The sequence below is a fragment of the Amblyomma americanum genome, chromosome 9 (genome assembly GCF_052857255.1).
Source record: "Amblyomma americanum isolate KBUSLIRL-KWMA chromosome 9, ASM5285725v1, whole genome shotgun sequence".
Lineage (NCBI taxonomy): Eukaryota > Metazoa > Arthropoda > Arachnida > Ixodida > Ixodidae > Amblyomma > Amblyomma americanum.
In genome coordinates, this window is record NC_135505.1 from 150,865,876 (window position 1) to 150,889,097 (window position 23,222).

Sequence of the window (23,222 nt, forward strand, 5' to 3'; positions counted from 1 at the left end):
GAGGGTGGCGAACTGCGCGGTGATGGCCGCCCCTGTCCAAAATGTGAGACCCACGTGTCCCACATTTTCTTTTTGTTCTTTCCGATGCTTCCACCGTGTTAATACTGTCGAGATGGTTCTTGCGGTGCAAAAGCAATGCGGGAAGAACGTCACCCTTTCGCGTTGGTGGCCTTACCCTGTGCGCTGTATGTACTACCTCGATGGAAAGAAACGCGAACAGCCCGGCGCCAACACGCCCCGCTGTTGGAATTTATTTTCATCGCGATTTTACCTGGGTGGTACGAAAAAGACATTACAGTCGTCCTAGAATGTATCATGGACGAGTCTAGGGTCTTTTTGCTATCACCCAAGTAAAAGCGCGGTGAAAATAAATTGAAGCAGCGCAGCGTGTGTGCGCCGGGTTGTTCGCGTTTCTTTCCATCGAGATAGTAAAGGCGCGGACAAAATTAAGCTGAGCACGCTCTTGGATTTTAACATTTTTCACGCGTTGCCTGATTCAGATTTCCAGCAAGGGTGTGCGCATACTTGTAGGGGACGCCAGTGCGCTTTCTCATGGACGAACGATGTTTCTTCAGTACCTTATGCTTGCACTTAGAACGAAATCGCGCGCTCCGTTTACTTATGTCCGCGCCTGTACGTTTTAATTATGACCGACGTCCTGTCCCGTGTGCCGTTCTGCACCTGCCGATGTCCCATGCTGCTGGTCTTCCCAACTGACTCTCAAGTTTCGTGTTTTTGTACGCCTGTGCGATAGACTGCAGTCGGCTCCGCTATCAGCTGCCGCGACAGTAAAATAAAAAGTTCTGTAGCAGCCCTGAGTCGGTCTGTAAACGTCGCCCAACTCGGGGCAGAAGGGGCCGGTGGGCAGCTATCTTCGCGGAACGCCTTGTTTTATCTCGTTCTTCGCTGTCCGCAAGGGGGCGCGGTTACTTGCATCTTAGCTGCGCGTATCGGCGGGCTGCCGCCGCAGTCGGTGCGAGCACGCATAGGACCTGGACAGTGCCGGACGGAATTTGAAGCTCTAGCTTTTCAGGTGTGTCTCCGGCGGTAATTTGGCGGCGAAATGGGGCCCATCAGGAAACCAGAGGTCAAGTTCACACAGGTGAGAGGGCACGAAGCTGCCGCTTCTTAGCCCTGAATGAGGGCCATAAGTGCGATAACCTTATTTCAACTTTGTGACCGCACGAGAAACCTCTTTCGACACCTGCACCCCTCAGGGTTTAAGAGAAAAAAGGAAGGTAATTTGCTGGCAGTGAATATGACGTGTCAGTAATGCAGCTGCATAAGTATATAGTGCCTCTGGATTTTTTTTTTTTACAATTATCACCCCTTCCGCTTTTCGAAGGGTTGGTTAATATGATGTTGAGAACCTTGAGCGAAAATGGCACTTCTGAATACCCGTATTTTTAGCACTACACGGACTGTATTAAGGTAAGGTAAGGTAACTGACGACCATCTAGGCAGCCATGACATATTAAGTTAGCTGAGGTGAGGTAAGGTAAGGTTTGGCCAAATGTTTAGGGGAATCCCCCAAGGTGGAGCAGATTTGTAATAAGGGAGTAATTACCCATTGGCATCCACCCAGTAGCTTTCCTCTGTAGCCGTATGGCTGCGCTTGGTTTGATGCCAATGAGTAATTACTCCCTTATTACTAAGGTAAGGTTTCTCTGAGTTTTGTTGGCGGCGTCAGCCAGCTTTCTTCACGCGTGAAGCGCGGTGCGGGCGTGTGGAAGAGAGGAAGTGTGTAGACGGAGTTGAAGAGAGAGCTGCAGGTCCTTTCTGTACATATGCAGTTGCTTGCGACGTTCGCGTGGATCGTAGGATTGAGACCAGAGAATTTGAGAAATTCATGATTTCAGCGCGGGAGAGCGCATTCGCGCTTGATTTCCCTCTAATACCCTGCTGGCCTGGTACACCCTTGAACTATGTGCAAAATGAGGTGAGCAGTCGTATACATTGCACGTGTATATGCTGATGGAGTTGTTACGAAAGTGGTGACGGGTTTCTTGAGTGCTTGTGCGAATTAGGTAAAAGGAACTAGGTGCGCAATTCAGTCGCATTTTCCTGTGGTTGACCTTTAATAGGATGATGTATGTAAGGTGCGTGACGTGTGTAAAAATCAGGAACGCCAAATGTCGATTCGCATCAGAAGCAGGCTAAATGATGGGGTAGCAGAGGCGCGGAAAGGTGTCCGAACAACAAAAAACACGTCTGTAGAGGTGGTTTTTGTGTGCATTCGAGTCAAATTTAAAAGCTCTGCATGGACACTATCATTTGCAAATCATTTCTAAAAATTGCTGCTCGCAATTGATTAGGGTGACACCTCACTGGGCGTTCTTAGCCGTCCCTATCCCGATGACGTGAATGGGCAAACTGGGCAAGCTTTGATCAGGCGTGCCCAAATGACGTAGGTGGGATGGGGTGCGGTGGGGTGCAGTCCCGACGTGTTTTCTTAATCTTTTTATGGCGCGTTGGCATGTATGCGCTGAGGCAGAGGAAGAGCATCATTTTTTACTCGCCGATATCTTTGGTGTTATTGAAGCTAGCTTTAACATTTTTTTTTTGTGGTGTGGTGGCGAGTGATCGAGTACTAGTTGCTCGTGCGCTTTTCTTAACCTCTGTAAATACCATTTGATGGCACCTTTAATGGCGCTACCCAGTCGAAAAATAACTACATAATCGTGCCCAGAATACCTCATGTTTTCTTGTAAGAAGATTTTGTGTAGAATTACTGTATTTTGTGTAGTACTGCAGTATGTTTTTGTACTTGTGTCGCTACGAAAAGAGACAGCAGAATACTTCAAAAAGTTCCGTTGCTACATTATATGCTCAAGGCCGAAAATATAAAAAAAAATCTGTTGTGACGACATAAAATTTTTCAGTTGTGTTTTTCGAATGTTTTACTTTAAGTTGCGTTCATTTTGTTTGAGAGAACTCGTCACTAGATTTACTGTATTGCAAAGGTAATAACGGCAGTTAAGTAAGCAATGTCGACGCTGGTGCGTCGTTACTGGCCATGCTTGCATTCTACAACCTCAGGCTAAAAGCAACTCTCGTCTAGTTTACTCGCCACTGCTGCGTTCCATCACGTGATGCCCGTGTGCGCTGCTGCGCCTTCCGGGTAGTACCGAAGATGGAAAGTGATAAACGCAGCTCTAGATCTGTTTCGTCTCCTTCCAGTTTGTGTCCATTGTTCACTGTCAACTGATAGCGCCGTTATCGTCCCTTACGTCGGAAGGCGATAGCCTCCACTGGTGAACTGCATATATGGCCGTTTAATTCGAATCCGACCATTCTTTTACGACACGTCCAGTTTCTTTCCTCTTGCTGTTGTCACACGATGTCAAGTGCTTCTCCATTCTTCGTTTGAGGACGCAGGCATAAGGCGCTATTGTGACGGCCCCTCGGGTGCAGGTGCACTCTCGTAAGCGGTGGCTGCGTCCGTTTTGATCGCAGCTGCACTCAGAGATCATGGCCTGCTAGAGGTGATTATAATCTCACTCGCTCCATTCGGGAACAATCTTGCCTGCGCTAGTAGGCATTTAGATGCCGTCGAACCGAATGTCATTCGACTCAACTGCCAGTCCTGTGCTGCTGCACGAAGTTTTTCAGAGGCATTTGGTTGAAATGTCATTAGAATCGACTCTGCACCTCAGAGCCATTCTAGAGTTTCCAATTCCCTAAAAAATGAATTAGAGGAAATGAAAGGCGCAGTAATAATAATAATAATAATTGGTTTTGGGGGAAAGGAAATGACGCAGTATGTCTCGTATATCGTTGGACACCTGAACCGCGCCGTAAGGGAAGGGATAAAGGAGTAATAATAATAATAATAATAATTGGTTTTTGGGGAAAGGAAATGGCGCAGTATCTGTCTCATATATCTTTGGACACCTGAACCCCGCCGTAAGGGAAGGGATAAAGGAGGGAGTGAAAGAAAGGAAGAATAGGTGCCGTAGTGGAGGGCTCCGGAATAATTTCGACCACCTGGGGATCTTTAACGTGCACTGACATCGCACAGCACACGGGCGCCTTAGCGTTTTTCCTCCATAAAAACGCAGCCGCCGCGGTCGGGTTCGAACCAGGGAACTCCGGATCAGTAGTCGAGCGCCCTAACCACTGAGCCACCGCGGCGGGGGATAAAGGAGGGAGTGAAAGAAGAAATAGGTGCCGTAGTGGAGGGCGTGAAAGAAGAAATAGGTGCCGTAGTGGAGGGCTCCGGAATAATTTCGTCCACCTGGGGATCTTTAACGTGCGCTGACATCGCACAGCACACGGGCGCCTTAGCGTTTTTCCTCCATAAAAAAGCAGCCGCCTAAATATTTAGCTTCTCGGTGGAAGCCTCGACCGCGCCATGAAGGAAGGAAGGAAGGTAGAATTGAAATAAGAAAGAAGGAGGAGAAAGAAAGAGGTGCCCTATAGTGGAGGGCTGCGGAATAACTTCGACCACCTGGCGGACCTTTGCCCATGTGCCGTGCGACGTCAGTGCACGTTAAGGAACCCCAGATGGTCGAAATTATCCGGAGTCCTTCACTGTGTCGTCCCTCATAGGCTGCGTCGCTTTGAGACGTAAAACCTTTAACGGTTTAACAGGCGCCTTTTGCGTTTCGCCTCCATCTAAACAAGGCCGCCGCGGCGAGTGTCCACGCTGTGGGGAAATGCTTTCCCTCCCCACACCACGTGGTGTGGGCATGCCCTGCCGATCCTGCTTTCCCTCCCCACCCGAGAGGACTGGGAGGCTGCCTTGCTCGGCTGCTCAACTCTTCAGGACTAACGAGCCCTGGTGATAAGAGCCCAGGCCGCCGCGAACGCCACTAAGGACCCCTTCTTTTGATTGTGAGGGCCGGGACCTTCATACCCGGTCCAAGCAATACCTTTCTGTAAATAGTACAAATAACTGTTTTTCACCACCACCACCACGGCCGGTTCGAATTCGGGTACTCCGGCTGAGTAGCCGGGTGTCCTAACCACTGAGCCGCCGCGGCGGGGAGAAGCCTTCGAAACCCCTACACATGTGCAGTGTGTTCGCGACGTCATCTGAAAAAAAAAAAAATGGAGGACGCTTAAGCTTCGCCTTTAAGAGTGGAACGCGACAGCGTGTTGCAGCACTGCCAGGGAGTCCACGGAAACGCCATCGCCCGTTCGGCGCGATGCCTTGCCCGTTAGACAAATCGCTCTGCTATGTACGGTGAAACGGACGCGCGGAGCGGCAAACTGCGTAGAAGCGCTTCCAGGCGCCTTGCCGAAATGCGCGGGACTCAAGTTCGTTCGTCGGCACATTGTTCTCGACAAACCCGATGCCACGAACGCCAGCATAGCTTCCGCGCCGAACGAACGGGCAGCAAGCCGCAAGCTTCGTGGTGAACGCGCTTTGGATGTGCGCAGCGTTGTTCGCCGCTCACCGCGTGATTCCTGCATTTCCGCACGGCCCCACTGCGCCCGAACGAGACGAGCGGGAGGCGCCGCCGTCGCGCGCTATCTGTTGGGGCAGTGGCGTACATTGCGAGGAGGAGGATGGGGGAGGAGGAATTTTTCGCTCACGGCCAACGCCGCCAGCGCCGACGACACCGGCTTTTCTGCGACACGGGGCCCTTAACGCTGCCGCGTTAAAAAAAAAATACGAGTCAATATTTGCCTTCAGTTGATAAATTTTAACATGCATTACAAGAATGCTTTTTTTTTATTTTAAATGGCCTATGTAGGTGCACAAGACGGCGTCTCCAGTGGTGATCCTCGATTTCGTTGGTTTCAGTTACCATCTCTTCAGTTTCGGAGCCGAAGTACATAACAGCAGTCCTCAAAGAAAATACAGAGCCCTCATCGGCGGCCTCTCTTTCACCGTAATTTATAAACGTAAACAGCAGATACGACACAATTAGATAGATAAAGAGGAGGAGGGAAAGGCAGGGATGTTAACCAGAAAGGGGTTCCGGTTGGCTACCCTGCACTGGGGAAGAGGAATTAGGGGACTAAAAGGAGGAAGAGAGAAGGGGAAAAAGGCATAACACACACACACGCACAACGCTGTCATCGCTAACCGCATGAGGCGACAATTCGCGGCGACACGCCGCGCGATGGCATCGCGCGATGGGCTGAGGGCCGCCGAAGCACTGTCGCTCATCCTGTCGCCCAGGTTCTGGGTTTGCAGAAAATTTCGCCCGTCGTCCGGAAGTGCCATGCGAGACTATAGCCAATGACAGTAGGCCTTGCGGGTGCGTAACTTCCGATACGTTTTGCGCGCGAAAGTCGATGTTTTTTTCGGCGGGCTTTCAGCGGAGCAGCAGCCGGCGTATCCCTCACCATGGCAGCTGTGCAAGAATTTAATGAAAGGCTCGTTAATGAAGTTCAAGAGGAAAGGGTGCTGTGGGATATGTCCTACACGCACTATAAGTCGCAGCAGCGCAGGAATGTCGCCTGGCGCCGCATCGCAGCGTCCCTCTGGCGCGCTTTTCTGCGTCACCCGACTGTGTGTTGTAGACTAAAAATAAAATTATTACTTAAATATATTTTTCAATGTTTTTATTATGTTTTGCCTTGTGTGAAGCCTTACGAGCGTTGCTCTACTCGTTAATTAACGCAAAATGACTGAACGCTGAAGCTGCCGCAATCGAGCAACACTGAAAACGCGCCGCTCCGACGCTGAGTCCCGTCTCCGTGCGGTTTGCGCCAGAGGCAGCGATGGGCGACGGCGGCGTCATCGCGCGACGTATCGCGAAGGAATATCGCCTCATGCGGTTACCGCTTAACAAGCGAACAGACACAAACGAAATTTGACGTCTGCAGCGTGTGAATGTTTCTTTTGCTACTGTCGTGGAGCACAGTGCAACTCCGTAGTGTGTGAACACCATTCGGGGTCTCGAAAGTCTTTCTACTCAAATGTTATACTTAAACGTGTCCGTGTAGTGGCCATTTAAGCTTCCGGCTGGTTTGGTTCGATTACCTCCTATTGCTGGACGTCCTCTGTCTCGCACAGATTCCCTGAGATCTCTCATTAATAATAATTGTTTTTTGGAGGAAAGGGAATGGCGCAGTATCTGTCTCATATATCGTTGAACACGTGAACCGCGCCGTAAGGGAAGGAATAAAGGAGGGAGTGTAAGCAGAAAGGAAGAGAGGTGCCGTAGTGGAGGGCTCCGGAATAATTTTGACCACCTGGGGGGACCTTTAACGTGCACTGACATCGATCGCACAGCACACGGGCGCCTTTGCGTTTCGCCTCCATCGAAACGCAGCCGCCGCGGTCGGGTTCGAACCCGGGAACTCCGGATCAGTAGCCGAGCGCCCTAACCACTGAGCCACCGCGGCGGGTCGATCTCTTCTGAAGAATAAGCTTTTGCGTTTGTGATCAGTACCTGTCCTCCTAGTGGCAATTACTAAATAAAGGACAATGCGTTTCTTTGTCCTTTCGCGTCGCGGAATCTGCTAATTGGCAGCTATAACGTCAGTTGCGGACATTTGAAAAAGAACTTTCGTGGCTGAAATTCGGTAACCGGTACATGCTTATTATTATGCAAATATTTTTGTAGACATCACCTCTCCCCCTATCCTCTCTTCGTGTCCCCTCACCTCTTTCATTTCATTTCTCCATTCTGCCTGCTAGCCTTTATACCCGCTGCCCCAGTTCAGGTGCTTCAGTATCGATGGCAGATGACTTGGAAGCAAAAATCCTTTCCTTCCTTTTTATTATTTTATTACACCACTTACTACTACTACTGCAATTCGGTGCACAGCGTTCTTTTTTCTTTCGTAGACCGCAATTTAAATGCGGAACATTTCGCAGCATGCCAGGACAACCGATTGCTCAGATTGGTCTTTGCGAGGCGTATTTGACAGTGCGTTAAAGCCAACTTTTTCGTAACCCACACTTGACAGAGCACGCGCTCAGCAGCTGCGTCGGACATGAGCAGTGTCGAAATACCGAGTGCAACGTCAGACAGCGTCGGGAGGAGTCGATTACTGACTCCATCCGTTTCGTCGTTATTACGGAATACGGGATTAAGTTTGGTTTGTAAGTGAAGGTACTATTACTTTATAGACCTGACATCGGGCCTATGAATCGGGTTCGGCAAGCTGTGATGTCTGTCCTCAATGTATTTGATTTGCGTCCGTGTGGGATGTCGCTGCCATTGCTTGATCTTAAATGTCTCCCTTATATAAAAGAAACTCCGCTCGTGATGTATACCGCACAGGCTGCACGATGGCGGGAGTGTCACTAACCACGGCCTCGCTGGTGCTAGCTGATAACATCCGGGAATAACCCGGACACAGTCTGCCTACACAGTGCTGTGCTGGCATTGCTGTAGCTTCTAGCGTAAGAAAAAGCTTCATATTGCTGTTCTCTTTGGCATTACAGATATTCATCAACAATGAATTCGTCAACGCGAAGTCTGGCAGAACATTTGCCACGTACAACCCAGCGACTGAAGAAAAAATTGCTAACGTCCAGGAAGGACTCAAGGTGCGTACAGTGCTGTTCAATATGCAAATTATGCTGTAAAGCACGCCGTTGTCACTCATGTCCTGCATGCTCATTCGTCGCCTGCTGTATATTCAAGGCCCTTTGTTTACGAGTAAATCCGATGTTACCCTTCTTTTGCACCTCTAAAATATTTCTTGAAAATTGGGTTAATTTCGATTTCTACCTGAAAATGCGCCTTCTAGAGAATGTGCGTTTTCCGGTGCACGAAGATGAACACCTATGCGAAAATAAGCGGATATCACGCGCTTATAACTTTCAATTAAATCACCAGTTAATCTTTTCAGGTAACTGATGCTTTAAAACCTCACTTAATGCTCGCTATTCTTGATGTAGCTTAATTTGGTACGGAAATTTGTGCGCGTTGCAGAAGCGAAATGCTGAAACACTGGCACTGACCAGGCGTCTTATTGGCAACATTGTATCAAGAGCTACCTTCCGTGAAGAAGTCCTACTTCAAGGCCTAAAATAGTCGGTGGGATAATGAATTAATGTTTTAGCAGTCTACAAAGGGAGGCAAGTCTTGTAAACGAAAGTGGAAGTGCTGCGCGCAGGACATGGTGATCTACCCGAGTAAATAGTTGTATTAATTAAGAAAAAGTATCTGATCTGGTGAACTGTTTCAGTGCAACTGCAATCTGCATCTTGTTAAAGATGGAGAAATAATCAACCATAAAGGGGGGCCAAAGCAAGCGCTCATACAGTTTTTTCTTTATTTCGAAATAATTCAGGCAAAAAATTACCCGATAAAACCCCAATAAGTGATATTTTATCCGAGTACCTAATTTCTGCCCTAATTTGAGGTAACAAAATATCGCCTGGTTTTACCGCCAGAATTTCGAACAAAAAGAACTGACGGAAATTTAGGAGGCGGCCGCGAATTCGCGACGCGGGTTTATGGCCCCGCAGCAGCAGCGGCGATGACGCGTGCACCAACAGAGGGAACAGGAAGCACGTGCGCAAAACCCCAGTGGTGTGGCACTCGGATTAGGCACCATGTGTCGAGCCGAGTACGCATCTTCGTTGTGGCTTCGAGTGAGCATGATCATCTTTTCCTGCCCTGTGTACCTCGGCTCGCATCTTTGCACAGTGCTGGAGGTTTGCTACTCTCCCGATTCATGCCGGTCTTGAGCGAGGCGGTAGTGCTTTAGAATCCAGGTACCGACGCCTGCGGGTGCTGAAAAGCCACTGTCCGGGACTGTTGATATTGGAGCGAATCTAGCGGGAAGCGAACACCGTGAACATGCTTAACATGGAAATACGTGTCGCTGCGCGTTGCAGCTCTTCTGGTAGATAGATGCCCCCTACGCTGTATGTGCGCAGGAGGATGTGGATGCGGCTGTGCGGGCGGCCCGGGCGGCATTCGCTCGGGGATCCGAGTGGCGTACCATGGACGCCTCCAGACGCGGCGCACTCCTGGCACGGCTGGCTGACCTGCTGGAACGGGATGCCGACTACGTGGCGGTGAGCGGCGAACTCCCAGAAAGCTGCAAAGCGGGAAATGGGGGTTTAAGATCCCGAAGCGATGCGTGTGGGCCATTATGGGGGACGCCGTAGTGGACACGTCTCCGGGAATAGAAGGTGTACTCTATGTGAACGACCTGTGTGATTTTGATTCAAGTGGGAATTAATGCCTCGGAGGAGGGTACACTGTGCACGTGCTGACACGTGTCAGAAGAACTGAATGTCTTGCTGCGATAGATTGTATAGAAAATGTTTGATCACTGTTAAAGCGCATGTTTTGAAAAATCTCTCAAATGCGAACTGGTTCCAGAGTTTGGAGAGCTTCAACAACGGGAAGCCGTTCAGCGAAGCAGCGAGTGACGTCAAGTTCAGCGTGAGGTGCCTGCGGTATTGCGCCGGATACAGCGACAAGATCCACGGCCAGACAGTGCCAGCAGGTCATTATCCCTTCCTCGATTCTTTTGTTTCTTTTTTTATTCAGTGACGATGCCGTCTTTTGAGTCCGCTCTCGCGCCTCCGTTTTCTGGCGTACGGTGCGCCAGTGACGGCCACGAACAGCGGGGAACTCGGCGGCTGTCAATGTCTTCTTTGTAAAGGAGGCGTGGCTTCCTTACGACTTGGACTGTACGAGCCTATTTTCCCACCTTGAAACTGTTCTGTTTGGTAACACATACTTAAAGAACAGAAGGGAGGGAAGTCTCAGGCTGACATCCGGCGTTCCGACGTGAGGGCCTGTCTTCGCGTGAGCATGCATGGGAGGGGGAGCTAGAGGCAGCGGCGAGGGGGCTGGCTTACTCGGCCTCGAAGAACAGTGAATGATTCAAAGCCTAACTTTAGCGAGCAGACTTCGGTATAACAATCTCTCAACCCTATCTGATAGTTCTGTCTTTATTCAGGTTAATACGAAACTTTACCACTCTTCCCACTGAAGCGGCGCCTTTTCAGGACCAAGTGCGCCAATGTCCCAATCTCTCCCCACCTCGCTGTCACCTACATCCCGCAACCTTCTTACTGGACCAAAGTTTAAAATCCCCGCCAATGATAGCCGAAGTCGCCCACACAAAGACAAGTACATTCATCAAAATTTTGGGCAGTGGATTAAATCTCTCCTCCCTCCCATTGTTCAAGTTTGTGTTTCGAGACTCTGCACTGAAATAGTCAAAAGCGTGACTTTTTGGGCTTGTTGGTGCATGATCAAGCAAGAGACTATAGCGCAGAGTAGACAGGACACAGAAGAAACGAACAACACGAGCGCTAACTTCCAACAAATTTTATTTCACACATGCAGCATATATATACATCAAAGACGCGTCATCACCAGTGCTAACAGTATCATTGCCTCAGAAACAAGAGTTCTTTATCACATAGAAAGATAGAGGGAGTGCTTACACATGTCTCACCCGAAGCATTTATCCTTTCAGCTTCAATTATTAATCGTGTGGTCATGTCGCTACTTTTTGCTAGCACAGCAGTTTTTTCAAAAATTGGTTTGCACGTTTTAGATGCGCATGAACGAATGTGGTCAACAAGTGATTTCTCTTTCCCGTTCTTGACGTCGCGTGCGTGTTCCATCAATCGCTGATTGAGGCACCTCCCCGTCTGGCCGATGTAATGGCCCCCGCACGATAACGGTATTTTGTATACGACACCTTCAAAGCATGTCACATACGGCTTCTGATGACGAGTCGTGCACCCACGTATTCTGTTGTTGTTGGTTCTTCCAATCTTGCACAATGAGGCAAGTTTCTTTGGTGCCGAAAATACGACAGTTGCATTTGCGCGCTGTCCAATTCCTTTCAGATTGTGAGAAATCTGATGCAAATATGGCAATACAACAAAGCGCTTCCTTTCGCCGAGCATCGGCGCCGGTTGGCATTGACCTTCATTCAGCTTTCTTAGAAGCTTCTCGGCAATAGACACCTGAACATGGTCGGGGTAGCCAGCATCAGTCAGCCTTTTGGTCGGCTCCTTAAAACTTTCATACATCCTGTGCGCACATAATTTTCTCAGGGAGTTCTGAAAACACATGTTGACGATGGCTCTTTTTACTAGTTTGGAATGTGCAGAATGATAGGGTAATATATGCTTGTTACTACGAGGCTGGTAGGCCCAGCAAATATGACTAGGATGAAAGATGAAGTTGAGGTCTAAAAACCTGATAGTCATTTACTGGAAATTCAGTGGTTAAAACAAGGGGTTCAAAACAATCCTTCATGATGGATAAAATGCCTACGGCCTTTGACTTGCCTACGGCCTTTGATGTGTGAAATAAAATTTGTTGGATGTTAGCGCTCGTGTTGTTCGTTTCTTCTGTGTCCCGTCTACTCTGCGCTATAGTCTCTTGCTTGAAATATTCAGTCGAGAGAGTTCGCGAGCTTGCCATCGTGGCCTCGAACGTACGGCATTGTGCTGCTTGGTGAATGTCGTTGACCACCTAAAAACAAAAAAACTACGCTTTGCAGCTATGAAATTAATAAAAAGTTTGCTCAGAATTAATTATAAAGGAATAGAATAATATATACCCTGCCCGCTTTAACGGAGTACCGCATGAAAACAAAAACGCCACGCTGATTACGCTGGGCACTGGTTGCCCGTTATCGCTAGGACCCTGAATGCGTGCCTGCGGCGACCTCTGCTACCGACTCATTCAGTTCAAAGCCAGATCTTCGGCTCTTTATTGTGGACTGAGAACACCTCATTAGGGAGTGTAGCGTCTCTTGAGACGGCTGAGGTTGTCGTGACCTTTTCTGTTCACATCATGTCGCAACATCGGCGCTATGTGGATGCGCTACACGAATAGGTTCCTCGACCGCCGAGGTGGTGCCGCTGGTAAGCCAGCTTCACTCTAGACATTGGACTCGTGCTGTGCGTAACAGGCCGGAACAAAATTCCGCAATATGAGCCATCGCTCGCTGTGGCCGTTGGCTGCGTAGTCTGACCGTTCACCAGCGTCTCCGCCAGGTGCGATGACGAAGTTGTAAATGCACCAAACAACGCCTACCAACAACGTCTGACTGACACTGACAGCAACCAAAGAAAGCTTCACTTTTGCCTTTTGGTATAGTTTTTGACAATAAATATCGTAAAATAAGAAAAATCTTTTTCTCGTTTCAGAGGTGCTCGCTACAAAGCACAACACCACTCGCAATTACAATATGCCGTGAATCACCAGCTAGCTCCTTTACTTCTTTTCTAGATGGTCAAGTTTTCGCCTACACAAGGCGCGAGCCTGTTGGAGTTATAGGACAAATTATTCCGGTAAGTGTAGTGGCTTTTTTTTCTACCTTTTAGTGCAAGAGAAATGGGGGGAGTCGCACCGCCTTTACTGGCAGTGCTCTAACGCACCATGTATTAGGTGCAGACCACATGACTTATTAAAATCGGCTGTGTGCGCACGATATACGGCGGGTTTTCTTTAACCCGAGTGAGTTCTGCTTCTGGTTAGTGCAGAGATTTCTTCGTCCTTCGACAATGCGCCGTTGAGCTGCTTCACAAGCGCTTTGGGTTGACTCTATGATGATGTCTTTACTTGGCAATATAATAAAGGTGATCACCAACACAACGAAGTAGCATGAAATTTTGCCGGGTCCCAGGCCACGTCGGATTTGGTGGCAATGAGAGGTGACGTGTGCGCTGCACAAGCTCCCAACAAGAAAATCAAGAAAGTAAACTGCCCTATAAAGATTTCTTGAATTTAGTACTCCATGAACTGAAGGACAAATGGCAGTGTACATAGAATAATGAAGTAAATAATAAGCTACACCCGGTAAAACCCATATTGATAGAATGGAATTCGTACACTTACCAAGAACGTGTCAACGATGTGACATTATGTCGTCTTCACATTGGACACACGCACTCCTTACACACAACGTTTTGCTTACAGACAAACAAAAAACCTGTCTGTGAAGTATGCGGACCACGTTTAAATTACATTCGCGGAACTTGATAAACTGCGAAGAAAGTATTTCACTGTACTTGACAATAATTAAATTCCATTCCATCCAAGCTTTCGGGTGAAAACCCGATTGTACACATATATGCCCCTAGATTTATAAAGGGAGGCCGGCTTTTAAGCAAAATGTAGCTTTTAACACCTTCAGTTACTTTGTTGTAACGAACACCTCGCGCTTGGCGCATGATACCCTTCGGTGCTAATGTGCCACAACACCTACCGCAATAACAACTCTAGTGCCCAGACTGAAAAAATCGGATAAAAGCTACAAACTTCAAGAATTTTTTCACTAAAGGTTTCTTCAGTTTAGAATTGTGAAATGCTGGGCGATTTGTTAGGAAAAAGATTATTACAGCACATTTAAATCTGGATAATTTTGATGATGTCTAAGGACAATGAAAGTGCGGGCAAATACGTGGGTGCATACCGTAAATCAGGAACAAAATTCAAAGGTGATCAACAATTTAGCAATGAAGCCTTACAACCAGAAGGATTTCTGCCTGTATTGCAGTTTTTATTTATTTCTAGTAGTTCTATTGGTGTCGTATAATATCAAGAAGTAATTCTCGAATTTACTGAAGTAAGCGAAAAATTTACAAATTGTGTGCAGTAAGTTCGTTCAATTTTATATAGCTTACTACTGTACGCATCTCATTTACATTAGGTATTTTTATTTCTGTGGACTATATATAAAAAGCTGGTGGCAGAAAGAGGCGTGTACTCCCTCGAGTTATATCGCTCCGTCAGGCTCGTTGCAGACAGATGTCTGCCTCGCCATTTATGGTATTACGCGCGTCGTGCGGCGCTGTGGCCAAACTTGGAGAGCATGCCTTTTGAATGGCTTCGCAGTGGAACGTGCCCATGATCATGTTCTGCTGGAAGATTGGCTCGGCGCTGTGCACCGGCAACACGGTGGTGGTGAAGCCCGCCGAGCAGACACCGCTCACGGCGCTGTACGCGGCCAGCCTCGCCCGGGAGGCCGGCTTCCCGCCAGGCGTGCTCAACGTGGTGCCGGGCTTCGGCGAGACGGCGGGTGCGGCGCTCTCCAACCACCACGATGTGGACAAGATCGCCTTCACGGGATCCACCCAGGTCTCAGCCCTTCTTAGCTGCCACCTTGCCCCACTGGATTCACATGACGGACCATTGGCTCGCGGACCAGGGGTCACGTGACGCGTCCCTTCCACTCCATGACGTTCGCACTAGGCCCGCAGTGCTGGTGAATGTAGCATGGAGAAAGTCCATGTGCGCGGCTAGTCCTCTAACTACCACATGCAGAGGCAAAGGTCGGAGGAGAGGGTGCTATAAGCGGATTACTTACGAGCATAATTTTTCCATATACGCGGGCCAGGCGCAGACCTCGCGGAGACTAAGTGGGACGTCACGTGACGCGTAGTCCGTGGGCAAATGTTATGTCGTGTGAATCCACCTTTAGACGCGAGTTTCCAAAATATGTTGTCTGCCCTCCAGCGTCCCTTGGACGGGGAGGCAGAATGAACGAGAAGCTGTGTGACTGTTTGCATAAGGGAGGAAAGCCTGTGCCTGTCACATTCAAGACAGGCGGCAAACGAAAAACTGTTTCACACTGTTTATGAGAAGTGCTACTTTCGTGCTCGGTCTTTCAGGTTGGCCAGCTGATGCTGAAGGCTTCGGGCGACACCAACTGTAAACGAGTGTCTCTCGAGCTGGGCGGGAAGAGTCCGCTGATCATCTTCAGCGACGCCGACTGTACGTATGCGCTCAACGCCCTCACAGGAGCCTGCTGCGAGCAGCTAGCTCCGTTGGTCACCGCCAGCGAATTTTACAGTACTGTCGTTCTGCTGCGCTGGTGGAAGAAAGATATGCTTTATGTTCAGGACGCCATTACCAGGCAATGTCATATGACAGTCGTCAGCGCGCTTGTCTAGAGCGTTCGAACGTCGCTCTCACGCACAAAGGAAGTTTCGGGCAGGTACTTGATTATAAAGATAATGCTGGCGCTAAACCGAAGGCGCGTAAGCATAGTATTTGCCCTGTCATCTCCATTCTACCAGTTATAGAACACCTGAGCCAAAATATCACTTTTTGTTCCGCAGCACACTGCTCCCGAGCTCTAGACAGGCGTGCTGACCTTGCTCACAGCTGCTTAAGTTTGTATACTGACGCGAATATAGGGCTGCAATTTTAATGCGACAGCTCGGGACTCGTCTGATGTTTGCCGCTATATGTACACTGCCTGAAGGGTGGGTGCGTCGCATGCTGCCCTCGAGTCGTTTACGCGAAGCCGTGTAACTTTTGTTGTTGGTGTGTGGGGGCTTGAGCCAGATAAGGTGGACTTGAACACATGCACACGCAGAGACAGACACACTGACGAACACAAACACAGGTAGGCAGATGCACACACAGACATATACAGATACTGACAGACGCACACACAGACACACACATACTGACAGATGCACATACAGACACACACACCAAGAGACACATACACATACACATAGACACATACACAGACAGACACACGGACACATACACAGACAGACACATGGACACATACAGACAGACACACGGACACATACACGCACAGCTGCTCACAGACACGCACATGCACATACACACAGACACACACTGACAAACGCACATGTTGTCAGGTGGGCAGGTTACCCAGAATCCAGCAGGCACGTGGACAGCCTACCACAAAGCAGGCTTTAGACAGACAGACGACACACCGCACAACAAAGGACAGACGACACAAAACATGATAGACGACAGAATACAGTCTACAGAATACAGTCGACGAAAGACAGACTACAGAAGGCAGACTACAGAAGGCAAACTACCGAAGGCAGACTACCGAAGGCAGACTACCGAAGGCAGACTACCGAAGGCAGACTACAGAAGGCAGACTACAGAAGGCAGACTACCGAAGGCAGACTACCGAAGGCAGACTACCGAAGGCAGACTACAGAAGGCAGACTACAGAAGGCAGACTACAGAAGGCAGACTACAGAAGGCAGACTACAGAAGGCAGACTACAGAAGGCAGACTACAGAAGGCAGACTACAGAAGGCAGACTACAGAAGACAGACTACAGAAGACAGACTACAGAAGACAGACTACAGAAGACAGACTACAGAAGACAGACTACAGAAGACAGACTACAGAAGACAGACTACAGAAGACAGACTACAGAAGACAGACTACAGAAGACAGACCACCGAAGACAGACCACCGAAGACAGACCACCGAAGACAGCCCACCGAAGACAGCCCACCGAAGACAGACCACCGAAGACAGACCACCGAAGACAGACCACCGAAGACAGACCACCGAAGACAGACCACCGAAGACAGACCACCGAAGACAGACCACCGAAGACAGACCACCGAAGACAGACCACCGAAGACAGACCACCGAAGACAGACCACCGAAGACAGACCACCGAAGACAGACCACCGAAGACAGACCACAGAAGACAGACCACAGAAGACAGACCACAGAAGACAGACTACAGAAGACAGACTACAGAAGACAGACTACAGAAGACAGACTACAGAAGACAGACTACAGAAGACAGACTACAGAAGACAGACTACAGAAGACAGACTACAGAAGACAGACTACAGAAGACAGACTACAGAAGACAGACTACAGAAGACAGACTACAGAAGACAGACTACAGAAGACAGACTACAGAAGACAGACTACAGAAGACAGACTGTTAAGAAGGGCCACTAATGGGCTTCTATCGCACGAGGCGGATCTAGGGTTGCTTGGTAGCGGAACTTATCTGATCCGTCAAGACAACAGTTTGGTCCAAGGCTGTCTTCCCAAGCATCTCACCCTAGAAGAGCCGAGGAGCAGGCCTGGGGAAATCTTGTATCCACTAAAAAACCGGCGGGTACATGGAGGCACTGGGGATCGAACCCACCACCACCCGAATGCCCAGCCCCTCCCGAAGCAATCAGACGGACGGACAACGCCTATACAAGTGCTAAAGCACTAAAGGACACCAAAAATGTTATGAGATTACGGTGGAAGGTAAAGGGCCTTTCCGTATGCTAAAGTCGGGCGTGGTATTAGACGTTTTTAGCATACCGGAGACGTATACCGGTTTACCGGACCTCTCCTGCGCATGTGCAGTGGCATTGTTGCGGTAAGGGGAGCCACTGCGCGTGCGCAGGAGGGGTCCGGTAAACCGGTATACGTCTACGCTAGTACGCCTCCGGTATGCCAGAAACGTCTATTGTCATTCAGACTATAGATTTGTAGTTTTTTAGTAGTTTTAGTAGTGAGTCAGTTCCAACGTAAATGAGATGAAATGACATTTCGTTGTGAAGCTTGCTGTTATCGCCGTATCTCTACTTTTTGACCTCGCTTCTGTGCATATTGGCGCGAAGCTTTGTATAGTTTGTTTATTATTTATGCGTAAAGCCGCTGGCACGCGGTTTCATCAACATTGTGACGCGAGATGCAACCATATTTATCTGTATACTGATTGCAGCCGCTGCTTCCGTTGTATTCTAGATTCTTCCTCCCATCGAAACTTATTCGTCGGCTTTAAGTTGAGCGCGGCCGAGAAAGACGATGATTGTGATCTTCGACGTCCCGAGTGCTGTTGCGCTATCGCCGCCACCGAGTGAATTCTTAGTGGGCGCAAGTCAGCTCAGTCGAGAGTTTCGTTCGGAAGCCCTTCGGGGCTGTCTTCCTGCTTGCAGCACTGCGCCGCCACCACCACGTGCCAACATATAATCGAAGTGCTGTTAAATGCGTCATATTATTTCTTTTGGAGATTTTTGTATTTTTTATTACCGTTTACGCACTCTTTGGAGAGGCAGGGAATATTTGTGCTGATTAGCTTCGTTGATATTGGGGTGTCGGACCAGCGGAGGCCGCCACATCGTGCACGCATCAGTGCTCTTGTAGGCACGGGTATACGTAAAAGGGCGCACACAAGCGTGCACATATTAGCATAGAAGAAGCGCAGCAGGCTGAATGCACGTGCCGAGAGAGCAATCTCATTGTTCAGCCTAAGATAGTTCTTTCTGACTGGTGCCGCATTTATATCGTGATGCATTATGTTGTGTTATGTCTCCCTTTACAAAAAAATAGTGGAAATAGAGGGTGAACCGCAGAGGCTGCCTAGTGGTTTGAGCATCCGCCTCGCATGAGGTAGGTGCGGTGTTCCCCCCCCCCCCCCCCCCCCCCCCCCCCACCCCGCCCCGTGCCGCCGGGCGCCCATCGTTGTTGCAATGAGTACAAGCTCTCAATTGGACTGGTGTTCGGCTTCTCCAGTGTGAAGGGCTTAGAAAAATGGGTGTTTCATCCCGCCTTGCATAAACGCAAATACCTTGTGCCATGTGAGCCGTCGCAGTGGCTTAGTGGTTACGGTGCTTGGCTGCTGTCCCGAAAGACACGGGTTCGATTCCAGCCGCGGCGGTCGAATTTCGATGGAGGCGAAATGCTAGAGGCCTGTGTACTGTGCGATGTCAGTGCACGATAAAGAACCCCAGGTGGTCAATCTCCGGAGTCCTCTACTACGGCGTCCCTCATAGCCTGAGCCGCTTTGAGACTTCAAACCCCATAAAAGCAAACTAACCTTGTGATATGCCCATGTTCAGCCGCAGATGCCTTTGCATCTTAAAAATCATCACACCGAGGGCTCTCATCCCCTGTAAAACGACAGCAGTTGCACGCATCTTGACCTTTCACTTCTGCCTGCAGCTGATAGCCTCGCATTTAGCTTCCATTATTTCCAGCATCGGGATATATAAGACCGAGTTTTTTCACTGATAGAAAAAAAAAACCCTCAAAGTTTCTGGACGCTTCTAACGAAATCGACTGCGGTACAGGGTAGGCCCGACACCGTGCTATGAGTTATGCAAAAAATAAAAAATAGGGGCCCTCAAAATTCTGTCGTCACTTGGAGAGGGACCTCCCTGCGCCCTACTGCCAGAGAATTGGCAGAGGTCGTCGCGGCTGGGCCATGTTTTCGTGCGAAGCATGTTTTCTCAACAGGCGCTTCGGCGCTGCAGCACATTGACAGTGACGTACGCACACAGCGCGCACATGAAGAAGCGCCTGGCTGCGATTTCCAGCCACATTTATAGGCTGAAAGAATGGCAAAGCTTGTGTCAGGACAAGTTAGTCGTTATTTTCGAATGTCCAGAATGCACAGCGCGCAAGACAAGACGCAAGAGAGACATAGTCCAGCGCTGTTATTTCTTACATGTGTTTGTTTTGTTTCCCGCTGTTCGCACAGTGCATTTTGGACATTCCATGCGAAAGAAAAAGTGGCGCATTTGCTTTGTTTTGGAACTGCGGTGTGGCTGACATCGGCGACCCTGCCCTAGATGCTGAGGAGCTGTCCGAAGCTTCCTCCTCGCGAAGCGAGACACTGGAAGCGTCGCTCCTCTCGCAGTGTGTGACGTCTCGCTTGCGAGGTCGGTCACCTCCTAGCGCACGCCGCTCTAAGGTCGGATCCTGTCTGGGGACATCGATGCTTGAAATCTGCCCCCGGTTTCCGCAGTGCAAGTGGCAGCGGCCGTGGCCCACCACATGGTCTTCCGAAACACCGGCCAGGTGTGCTGTGCCCCGACGCGCATCTTCGTGCACGAGGACATCTACGACCAGTTCGTCGCCCTCTCCGTCAAGATGGCGCAGGCGCGGGTGCTGGGAGACCCCTTCGACGAGTCCACCAGCCAGGGGCCCCTGGTCAGCGCCCCCAAAGGAATCTCGCGGCCTCAATTGCTTTCTCAAGTGGCTCGAGTTTGCTCTAATGCACACGCGAACAATTGTTCTATTGTTCTTAATTTCTTGAGAGACCAGCAAATATCAAAGGAAAAATTGCAAAGCGTTCGAAAAGGTGCTGAAAGCAGGCGCCCGACGGGGTTTCGTATGCGGCACATAAATGCATGAGGCATGCATTCTGAAACGTGCGATGAGGCGAATGCGTGCATGTTTACATATAAAAATACATAGACCAACTCAGATCTGTGCTCTCCTGAAAGTCCGTGAAACCAGAATATATACTGTCGGAGCGATTGACAGTAGCACAGTAGCGCTGGTTACAGTGTAAAAAAAAACTCGGACCTGCATAGTTGAAGCAAACTTCGAATACAATATATATATCGTGAGTTGCAGCTGAAGTCATCGCTGTCGTGCGCGTGTCAGTTCGGTCCATTCGTTCAGCTGGTCGCAGCACAGACAAAGGTCTGACCCTGTGCAGATCAGCCGGGAGCAGATGGAGCGCGTGTTGGGCTACGTCGAGGCGGGCAAGCGCGAGGGCGCCCGGCTGCACTGCGGAGGCGGGCGCCACGGCAACCGCGGCTACTTCGTCCAGCCGACGGTGTTCTCCGATGTCCGGGACGACATGGCCATAGCGAGGGAGGAGATCTTCGGCCCCGTGCAGAGCCTGTTCAAGTTCAAGACCACCGAGGAGGCCATTGAGAGGGCCAACAGCTCCTCGTACGGCCTCGCAGCCGGACTCTTCACCCGCGACCTGGACACGGCCCACACGGTCTCCCACGCTCTGCAGGCGGGCGTCGTCTGGTACGCCGTTCTTTTACAGCGGGAGCTGCTAAAGGCGCGTGTCTCTGTTCTGCGGCTTCGTCGTCCTCGGCGTAACACGAAGAAACACGCAGGGCAAAGCAGTGCGCCACCGTTCGTTGGGACACGAATTTGTGGCGTCCTTTCAGATTGATGACCTAAAAGATGTCTGCGCATGCGTCTGCTATTTTTATTTGTATTATTTAAGAACAAAAATGGTCTAATGAGCACCAATTAAAGGGGAACACTAGCCATCCGGTAGGCTTGCAGACGAGGGTTCTGTAATAACACGTATTGCCCCATCTACCGAAAACAGAGCGGCAGATGCGTACTATCGTGAAACTATGAGTGCGACGACTCTGCCGACTGCAGATTCCTGCGTCACGTGCCAGCCCCGTTTGGTCCACAGCTGATTTCTGGTGGCGGTGCTGCGTCATTGCTGTCGCCACTGTTCGAAAGCAGCGCGATCTGCCTGAAAATGTTTAATGCAGTGTCTTGGCCCACTCTCGCTTCATGTGCGCCCAATTCCCGCAAACCTTGCTCCGCTCTCGTGGGCCGATGCTGTCGCTGTTATCTCGCTGCACGAGTGCGCGAGCGTAGTTGTTGAGAAAACGAGGGAGAGCCGCTGCGAGAGAAAGATGAGGGCCATGCATGGAGGCCGACGATCGTCAGGAGCGGGCTTTTGACGAAACCTACTTCCTGGCTCTTCTCTGTTCTAGGATCAACACTTTTATGGAGATCACCCCGCAGACGCCGTTTGGGGGCTACAAGATGTCAGGCCTCTCGCGTGAAATGTAAGTTATGTGCACCTCCCGCTGCACTGAAAGCGATGTGAATGATAACTCATGCGTGCATGGTCTTCATCCTAGGGGCGAAGATGGTATCTTGGCATACACGGAAGTTAAAACGGTGAGGGACACCATTTAATATCTTTTTCTTCGGCCGTCAATAGATTTTCGTTCTTAAAATCAACTTTATTGGACGGACAGCTACATCTCTTAAATTGTCTATAGCTGGATTATACATTGCAATGTGTTTTAGGCGTTAATTTCCAACGGCCAGCCTTACGAAAAGGAGATACGCATCCAGGGTAGGAAGGGAAGGAGTGACGTCAGTCTCGTGAAAAAATGAGATCTGCTTGTGTTTCCATAGAACGTCAACCCGATTAGAAAAAAAAAGTCCAATACGTTGGCAGCGCGGGCCACATCCTTCATTTAATTTTATTTATTCGTACTATCAGTTCTAATAAAAACATATTGCAGAGCTAGATGATCAAACATTGCTCAAGAAGTAACAGTCGCAACAAAACAAGCATTGGAACCAACACAAATTTCTCTATAACCAGAGTTCGCTTATCAGAAGATATGTATCACTGGGATCAGTCAACTGGAAGATAAAATACTGTGCAGCTTATCTAAATAATCTCCAAGTGCGTTCGTATATATGCTTGCATATGCACTTAATAGCGTTTTTATTTGTTTGAGCTCCACTGTTTTCCTGGATGTACGCCTGTCTTCGCACCAGGCGTTGAGCGAATCAGTCGCCCCTTTCAAGAGCGTCAGCATAGTGCAGATACATTATTTTTATTTTGCTGCGGACCGTAATCAGGATGTTTTATTTCTCTCCCAACAGATCATCACGAAGGTAACCGAGAAGAATTCGTGAGCAAAGTTGAACGTCTAAAGGGCCGCGGATGGTCGGCTACTTCCGTAGACGGGTGCGGGCTGCTTCCTTGCTTTTGCTTCCTGACGTCAGTAGTTGTTTTGAATAAAATTTGCCCATTTTGATCGACAGCCA

At 49.4% G+C, this 23,222-nt stretch overlaps 1 protein-coding gene across 1 annotated transcript; it reads left to right on the forward strand.

Moving 5' to 3' along the window:
* The first annotated feature begins 941 nt into the window (after positions 1 to 941).
* On the forward strand, positions 942 to 23,222 carry LOC144104888 (aldehyde dehydrogenase 1A1-like). The gene is made up of 12 exons (XM_077638118.1): positions 942 to 1,102; positions 8,354 to 8,458; positions 9,800 to 9,940; positions 10,251 to 10,377; positions 13,137 to 13,198; positions 14,745 to 14,987; positions 15,521 to 15,623; positions 20,407 to 20,591; positions 21,106 to 21,428; positions 22,145 to 22,219; positions 22,295 to 22,334; positions 23,058 to 23,222. Exons 1-12 carry the CDS (start codon positions 1,064 to 1,066, stop codon positions 23,088 to 23,090), a joined length of 1,476 nt encoding a protein of 491 aa, XP_077494244.1. The 5' UTR covers positions 942 to 1,063; the 3' UTR covers positions 23,091 to 23,222.